The sequence below is a fragment of the Lepidothrix coronata genome, unplaced genomic scaffold (genome assembly GCF_001604755.1).
Source record: "Lepidothrix coronata isolate B3197 unplaced genomic scaffold, Lepidothrix_coronata-1.0 Scaffold3, whole genome shotgun sequence".
NCBI lineage: Eukaryota > Metazoa > Chordata > Aves > Passeriformes > Pipridae > Lepidothrix > Lepidothrix coronata.
Genome location: NW_016690183.1, coordinates 10,260,343 through 10,269,759, shown reverse-complemented (window position 1 = coordinate 10,269,759; position 9,417 = coordinate 10,260,343). Strand labels below are relative to the sequence as shown.

Genomic DNA, 9,417 nt, shown 5'->3' with positions numbered 1-9,417 from the left:
TCCTGATCATGGTGAGCGTGAAATTTTTGGGGCTTTTGAATGTTCAACGAGGAACATAAGGAGCATGGTTTTATTTGCCATACTACCTAGTAAATAACTATAGATACATGCAAGGGTCTTTGCAAACGTTGAGGAACAATTTGCTAATTAGGTTAGACAATAATTAAAGCAATTATATTTTAATAGACCTATCATAAACACACCAGAGAAGTTATTTGTCAGAAGAACTCTCATGCTAGGCCCACGAAAAGAACCAGGGATTTCTGTTGTAGTAGAATTTATTAACATATTGTGGTCATTAGCTGTCTCTTCCCTGTTACTTCTCTTCTCATTCCACCTGCACCAGAAGAAGTCTTCCTACAAAAATGAACAAATTACTAGACTGGTAATATTTGCTAAGGATCTTTCCATGTGTGAGGCAGCATGAGAGCAGTCTGAGGCGTGGCTGAGATGTTCTTCAGTACTTGTCATGCATAGTGCTGAAAAGTCCTATGGGAAACACAGCAATTATGGTACAAGTTAGGGCAACTCTTAGGGTAGATGGAATTTTTCCAGGAACCAAACTGGCCTGAGGCAACTTCGGAGTGGAGATAAATACATATTCCTTGCATTTGCTTTCTGCTCTGTACTGCACCTGAAAGGAACTAAATTGTCTGAGCTGTCTCAGTTTTGTAGTGTTGTTAATATTAGCGTGCTGCAGAGGAAGAACACAACTGCATGAATTAGTGTATAAGCAAATAAAAAAATGCTGTCTGAAGCACCGTATAACTGTAAAGGGTTATGAACTGTAAAGAGTTTTTCAACTGTAAACAGATGAAAAAAGATGGAAATGTACAAGGTTACTTATTTAACACACAGTGCAAAGATCCTTGATGTAGCCCCACCAGAAGTGCTTCTCAAAACAGAAGCCTCTAGAAGGACTGCTGCAAGCCAATTAGGTCTGTATGACAGCACAGAGGTAGCTGTCACACCATACTGTACAATCCACAACGTTGTTACCATTAAGGAACAAAACGCACTCTTAAAAAACTCACTTATATAAGGGAATGAAAAGAATTTTAAAAACAATTACCATGTGAATCACGTTTCCACCGTTACCCTCAGCTCTGCCTAAATAAATAGGGAATACAGATAAAAATGATAGGGAGCTCATTTTTTCTAGCCACAAGATAAAGCCATGATTTTGACTTATTTCCTGAGAGGAGTAATGTATCTCTTGAATCTACTACCAACTGCAAATGCCATGCTGACAAAATTTATCTCTCAGAGTGAAAAGATTGTACTGTACAAAGCTATTATGTATTAATTTAATATTGGATTTTCTCCTTGTTGCAGGATCAGCTCTCTATCTTCTGATTACTAACACATGCAATAAAACACAGTGATGAGAACACATCTGAAATTAAGTTGGATTTTATCATATAATGGACTTTAATCAGAGTGGGAAAAAAATAGGGTTCATAAAACCAATATCTAGTTAGTGGTTATGGAAAGAAAGTATGTCTGCAATTAAACGATAGTGGTGGTACATTAAATAGGAGTGACTAATGGTAGATGAATGTAGTTAAATAAAGCTGGAAATATTTAAAATATCAGGAACAGTTTTATAGTGAAACCATATGATCTACTTTGGTTTGATTACTCTCAGAAGGCCTGCTGCTGTACAACCCTTTAAGCAAAACACCTGCTGAGATCCATATGTTATAAAGAAAGATTACAGGCAGATTTTAAAGCTGATAAAGACTGGATTCAAGCAACAATTGCATAGCTATTGCCCAGTTCTGTGAAATACAATTTGCATTATCTTTCCTCTTTGTGGAAAAATATAACTTGCTTAAATAGTCGTTTACATGTACTACTGGACACAATTATGTTTTGTGATAATTGTGTTCTTGGATTTTCATGTAATGGCCATGCCTTGACATGGAAGGTAGCGTATACATAAAACTACGTTTTGTGATAGAGGTTCTGTGATCTCACCTGTATTTCCATATTAGACTGTACACTGCCTGAGGCCAGAACCCCTGACCGTCAATTATTTATGCACACGCTAAGCACTGAGAGGGTAACCTCATTAAGGCAGCAGAGGATCCTCCTCACATATCTACCAGTGGGTGCAATGAGGAGGTCTGGGCTGATCTGCTCTCAAGCCCTGCAGCTGGGACAATTACAGGGCCACACCACAGCCTGCACTGCCAGTGCTTACCTTCACCTGTGATGTGCATCTTCAGATATTCTTGCAGCACAGGTGGGATATTCAGCTGTCTTCTTTGCTAGGCTGACTGCACACTGACAGGGCATAGGAGAGAACATCACACCATGCTCCAGCTCTGGAAGGGCTGAGCACTTAGTGAGTGATAGAGCCAGAGTCTGCCTATCACCTACAAGAACAAAGCAGTGCTGGTAGTAGACAAACACAGCCGCAGCAGCTGTACCTATGTTTTCACTTTGGCTTTCACCTGCAGCTGCAGGCCTTCCTGCAGCAATGCCAGCCAAACACCAAACCCTGGGATACCAAGCACTGCCTAGCAAGTCTCTCTGAGGCCGACTGTGACAGGCTCCAGCTACTAGTGAGAACAGCAAAAATATTTGTATTGAATAACACTCTTTGAATAAAACTCCTGGCCTGGTCAGAAATATGGTCACATAACCACACAAATACCGTGCTTTCTGCAACGGTGCCTTGAAGGCAGCTTTTGGTTTGCAAAAACACACATCTTGAAATACATAAGGTTGCACAAATATGCACTCAAAAATGCTTTCAAAGCCAAAAGGTCTGGTGTCTTTTTCTGATATAACTATAGCATATCCCTATGTATGGACATCCCTGGAAGCACACTGCAGTCTGCAGTGTGAACATGGATAGAGTAACCTGAAATGCAGAGTAGACATAGCCAGCATATCTGCTTCATTCTCCAGGCTCAAGTTAGCACTTCTTGAAGCAGCACCAAGATATCGATTACATTGCATCAAAGAAGGAAAATGTTGCTGGTCCCATTTGCCTTTGTGAAACCCAGAGAGTGCAGTCCTTGTGAAACTTCCAGGATCCCAGGGAAAACAAAGTAGTGCCACAAAATGTGAGGAATGTTGCAACTTCTCTGAAAGTCTTCAGTAGCAAAATTTGACTGACTGAAGTGTTAGCTTGAAGAAATAAAATGGATTATTGGAAAGCACTTTCTTTTCATCATGCATACTTCAGAAAAATAAAATTGGGAGAATAATACTTTCTCTATTGAAGTATGTCTCAACCTGTTTTTCCAAAAATACATATAACTGGATGCTAGTTTTGAAAATGTCATCATGCCCCAAGATTGCTTTCGTAAATATGAGGAATTGTAGCCATTGCCAAGATGTGCTTCATTCCTATTTTTGGGCATACTTTGAAAGTTCAGACTTAAGCAACTCACTGCACTCAAAGGAAGTTGTGCTTAGGTAAGGACTAACACTAAACCTCATCATAACAGGATTTTCTGGATTTCTGAATCTCAGTGCAAGTCTGTAGCTAAAATTTTGAAACTAGTCCTTAGACTTATAATGGTCCACAGCAAAACCACAGAGATAAAGAAAAGTGAACTGTGGGTGGAAAACCAGACTCTATGTTGAAATTTTAGGTGTTGTCATTCAGGTCCATCTCAGATCTCTAGTTCAGATGGACTGGTTCTACTGCTCTTACCCCTCCTTTACCACATAGCTTTGTGACAGAAGTGGGATGTAAGTTTTACATTCAGATGTTTAAAGAGTTTAAGACAAAAGAACACTGCCATTCTCATACACATAAAGAAACATGTATTTTTACACTTCAGAAAATAAGAGAGCATATACAGAGGTAGGAAATTAGTTTATTTTAATTGCAACCAAGAAATCAGAGACCAGAAATACATGATTAAATCCACAGTATGAGGATTCTTTGTGCATTCCCCTTGCAGAGGCCTGACTACCTGTTCTGGAGGCCAGCAGTGATGCGGTATAGCTGTGTAACCTTGGATCAATAAGCTGTGAAAAGCTGGTGAGTGAGAAAGAGCTATGAGAAGCCCCTCTGGAGGCTTCCCTGCTTCACTTAGGAGTGGTATTTAAGCTCCAGTTCTCACCCTGGGCCCCTATCTGAGGTACAGTGTGGCTGTGGTGCACCCGAGCCATGCACCTCACCAAGCCAAGACACCTGGCTTGACCTGGGACCTGCCTTTGTGACTGCAGACCTGTCTGGCAGCCACCAGGCTGTTGGCTGGCTCTGGGCACTGCCAGAGGACCGCTCTGCTTGCCTTGCTCTGGCACAGGGCACAGTGAGGCCCCTGCTCCGACTTGGTCGGCTGGTGGCTTTCCTTCCCTTACATAGCAGCCTGCTCTGGCTGCAGTCCTCACTGCAATGATCCCTGTGCAGTTCACAGGGGCCCTTGGGAACCCCGAAGAACATCCTCTTGGTACCAGGATCCTTGAATAAAAGTTACATTGTCAAGGCCTAAGAATGAAGAACATTATTTTACTTAAAAAACCCCCCAAAACTATTCGTCACTACATTGATATTATTTTAGCTGAGGTTGTGCAGTCTTTTCTTTCCAAAATGATCAGGCTGTAGATTGGGATTTAAACTAGTTTAAAATGAGCCAACATGTTTAACATAAGCAGGTATCTAAACTGAATGAACTAGAAGTCTGGTTATAGATAATTTTTTAGCTAATCACTCACTTCTATACATTCTTGATTTGCTGTAAGTGTCTGGTGTGACATCCATTAGAGTCAGCAAAGGGGATGGTTCAGACATCCACTGCAAAGACAGGTGCATGCCATGCTGGGGGTTTCCCTCTGCTGTCACTCTGAGTACTGACATGACATGCTTGCTCACTTGTGCATTGGGTGTATGTTCTGGAAATCCATAACACTGGATACATTGGTGTGCAGAAACCCCCTCATGCAGAAATTTTGATTTCAATAGGAATTTACTTCTAAATAGGCTGGTTATTGTCTTCAAATGCTGGCAATGAATACAAGAATGTCTATGCTATGAGTCATACAATATGAAAAAAAAAGGGAATTCATAATTGAGACATCACAGACATTATAGTTACTGAGTTAAAAGCAGATTAAAAAGAGTCTCCTTTTGCTGCCATGAATTTGTATAGTATTACTTGGGGGTTTATGTATAAAAAATATTATACTGTATTCTTGTCTGTATGATGACAAATTTTTCTTAACTTGTCTTTAGTGAAATAGTCCCCCAGACCTGCTGTGTGGATTAGTGAGTTCTCTCAGTGGAAAGATAAATGCTCTAAAAGGGGAACAAACCCCCTATTCATAATCTGATTCTAAGAAATTTTGTCTCTTCAAAGTTACTGTGTTTCAAATCTGTACATTCACTTCTCTAACCATTTCCATTCTAAAATGTGAAAATGGTGAAGTACCTAAAATTTTTAATGAAATACCCATAAATTGGCACCTAAGAATTGGTTTATGAAAGTTCTAACTGCAACTTTATGGATTATGGTAAATGACTATCAAATTCTTTATACAGATGTGTAAAAAGGTGTCTGCTAGGATCAAACAAATTAGAATCATAGAATCATTTAGGTTGGAAAAGATCTTTAGCATCATCGAGTCTAACCATTAATCCAGCACTGTTGAGTACACCACTAAAATTAATGGCCATAGAATTTATTGGGAAGTAAACTGAACATATACATGGGTTTAAGAAATACCAAAGAAAAGTTAGAAGTTGTCTTGAACAATTACTTGAAACACGCTGGGTTTTTAATTAAATTTGTGCATGTATGTTTACAAAACAATTTATCTTTTAAGTTCTGACAATTACATTACATTTTAATTATAAGAAACTTTTACTAATTTCTGTTACTTCAAGTAATTATTATTTATTTCCACATGTTTTCTTTAAGAGATCTCATCAGTATACATCACATCAGTACCTTGTCCTCTTTCTGGAAACATTAAAAAAAAAAGAAAAGAGCAAGCCCAATCCCTGATACTGGTCAGGGTCATAGGATCTGAATCCAGTCTCAGTTTTCAAAAATTGCCTGAATTTGAGCCACTTGTATTCGTACGGTTTTGTTACTTGTTTCCCAGTTAGATAACTATATATGACTAAAAGATGTATTTTCTTGACAGAGTGCTATATTTACTGATCATAAAAACACTATGAATTCAACTACATTTAATTTAAACAATGCAATTCAGAACCCTCATACACAAAACTAATCTTACTGTCTTCCCCCATAATCTACCTTACTTTTCCCACTATTTTACTTGATTTACAGTAGTGTTATTTTCAGAGCTGCATTTATAGCTATTATCTCATTTAAATTTTCATTCTAAAATGTATTATTCTGTCCAGCTTGGGACATTTGTACAGGCTATCACTTTAACCGTGGGAAAACAGGGAGAATTGGTGCACTCTCTGTGTTCTTAGAAGCAACCTTCACACTCCCTTGTGTCGGCTGGTGCAGAGACACCAGAAAGAGTGACTCAGCATCTCTCACAGGAGACACAAAGAGCCAGCTGCAATGACTACACCACGTTGTGCAAGAGGTTTGCAGGATTTGTGACTGCTGCTTTAGTCCCTGATGCTGCAGATGCACAACTTTTTCCAGGTGAGGCACAGGAGGTCAAGACTTGGAGTGGGGGAGGGAGGGAGGAGAATGTCTGAACCCTTTTTTTTCCGAAACTCTTAGAACGCCTCCTGCACAGAGCGGGTGACAGTTCTGAACTGCAAAGCAATTTAATAGAAACACACCCTTGTACAGTATAGCCCCATAACAGTGTGTATTTGGCCAAAGATGCTGATGGCTGTAGTAAGTACAGTCAGCTTTACACTGCAGGTTCAACAGCACCAACCCAGATTCAAGAGACCCCAAACTGTTCTAGACAAGGACAATAATTTATTCTTTTCAAGATAAAAAATAAAATCATCCATGACTTTTTTTCCCCCTAGAACACAAACCAATACTTACATTTTTTTCATATTCATACTCATTTGCAGAAATTCCCCCCAAAATACCAACTGATATTTGCATTCATACAAACCAGTAGGTTTCTATGTGAGAAGGGCGGACAGCCAAACAAAAAAAATATGATCTGCAACAACAGCTAGCTTGGATTCTTTCTGTTGCTGCACAGCGTTATCGGTAATAGATACGGTAGGTAAAGTTCCAGCGATATGCCTTCGGTCGGGAATACTTGCGAAGATCTTCCAGGAAGGAGTATTTACCACGAGAGGGAGCTCTCAAGCAGCCAGAGAACTTTAGCAAACTCCAGAGGAAAGCAGGTCAGAAATAGGCAACAGCCAAAAAATTCGGTCACCTTTATCCCGACATTTGAGTACAGATGAGTGCAATATTTTATGGGAAAAAAAAGCATTTTAAACTATATTTATGTAAATGTCTATATTTGTTAAACAATATCTGTATAAAGAAGACTTCCTCTTGTTTTGAGAAAGAACCCTTCAACTTCTTACCTGAGAAAACCTTCCTTGATCAATAATTACCTTGGTAATTAATGTCAGAGTTCTTCAGGTAGTAAATGACTGCTGAGTCTGTCCTATTTATAGCAGGTCTTGCATTACAAAAACAAAAGCAAACCAAACCATGGACAAACAAATCAGACTAGAAATGTTTTTCCGTTTCCCTTCTAATTCCCATGTAGTGAGAAGTGGGTTGCTTTGTGCAAACGGGGGCAGAGTCTGGCACTGCACTAGTGTTACTAGGATGAGTATCACTGCACTGCCTGGTTTGGAAAGTTGTATCTATGTGATGAGAAAGATGACACTCTGCACATTTTTTCATATTCTTCAGTGCATTCACTGTCTTGCAATCTTCCTGCAGATAATAAAAATGCTGTGACTTATTTTGCAAGAACAGAGATTTTGCCATTCCAAGGCCAAAACGCACCCAGCTACATGTCCCTTGATACTGCTGTGCAGTACACTGTGCGCTCACTAGTTTTTACTTTTCAGGTCAGATGAAACAAGTATTTTGGATTCTTTCCTAGTTCTTTCATACTGCTGTTACAAACAGCAGCATGACAATACAGAGGTAATTGCATCTACATTGAAGTAGTTCTCACAGGTATTTTAAATACAAATTTAATCAATTTATTAAGTTTAAAAATTTAGAAAATTTTATATTGATGGACTATTACATTGAGCTATTGCATCCCAAATTTTTTCCAGCATGACATGAAATCATTATACAGCAACTAAGCTTTTACACACAACACTGGCATACTATATTCCACCACAGAAATTTAGAGATATAAAAACATAATTGATAAAGGTCTCGCAAACTCACCTGCTGCACAAGAGATGCAATCCTTTGCTTGACAAACCACAGTTAAATACTTATACCACTAGAGACAAACATCTCTGTCACTGTGCAAAGAGGACATAAAGGATAATAAATTACGTAGCAGTGCTTTGAGTAATTATATAAGGCATGGTAGACTAATGACAAAAGAGAGGTGGCAACTTACACGTTAATTCTGACACTATTTTTTATGACCCATAGTTTTTCATTTGTTCTTCCTTCTCTACATCACACGAATCAAGAAAATTAACAAATGACTCATAAAAGATTTATCAGGGTGAATTATTTAATTGCAGCGTCCACATGTTAAAACACATTTGACAATAAGGAACAAATTAATGCCTCGAAGTAATCCAGTAATCAGGCATTGGTATGATTTCCCCTCACACCCCATTTCTGTAATCAAATGAACTTAGTAGGTACAAGAAAAATACCAGATTACTAGTTTCAGCTGCTGTTTTACAAATAAGCATATGAGTGCGATCTCTATTAAATATGTAATTTCAAGAACATTCATGGCACAAGCCGAAATGTAGCAGAGTTCACCGAGTACATTTTTAATACAGTTACATTTAATTTATCTTTAAGGCCTTGTGAGAAAAATGGGCAATACTACAACTAGCTTGGTACATATATTGCAACATCATCATCAGAATGTTCCTTCATGACTTATTTATTTATTTTCAGAAGATATTTATTACTTCATTATTCTGATATTATTAATCTCAGAAGGAGGAATTGAAATGATTCTTAAAAGTTATTAATGGTGATAAATTCAGCTTGAAAAGATGCACATCATCCTTTTGCAATTAACGTAACAAAATATGTAGAATAAATATCTATAAAACATGGATAACAAAACCTGCCACTTTTCTGCTTAAAATAGCTTACAAAATATGGCAGTATTTTACCTCCTGGCAGTATTAAGAAAATTCTCAATGTACTGATCCCCAACCTATAAACAAGTAAAAGCCTATGGGTATTCCAGAAGACATTAAAAGGTAGTATATGACTGAAGGACACCACCTCCAAGATGCAATCTGAACATTTGCTTCAAGTTACCAGGGTGGAACATGATGTAGAAGCGCTGTCCCAGCTGCTGAGGAATCCA

The 9,417-nt window shown here is 38.4% G+C and overlaps 1 protein-coding gene across 1 annotated transcript in view; it reads left to right on the top strand.

Moving 5' to 3' along the window:
* The first annotated feature begins 6,554 nt into the window (after positions 1–6,554).
* Positions 6,555–9,417, top strand: part of CLASP2 (cytoplasmic linker associated protein 2) — a 152,244-nt gene continuing 149,381 nt past the window's right edge. Inside the window, exon 1 of the mRNA XM_017820818.1 lies at positions 6,555–6,596. Coding sequence (XP_017676307.1) covers positions 6,570–6,596 — 27 coding nt within the window. The 5' untranslated portion in view covers positions 6,555–6,569. The remainder of the gene's footprint in view (positions 6,597–9,417) is intronic.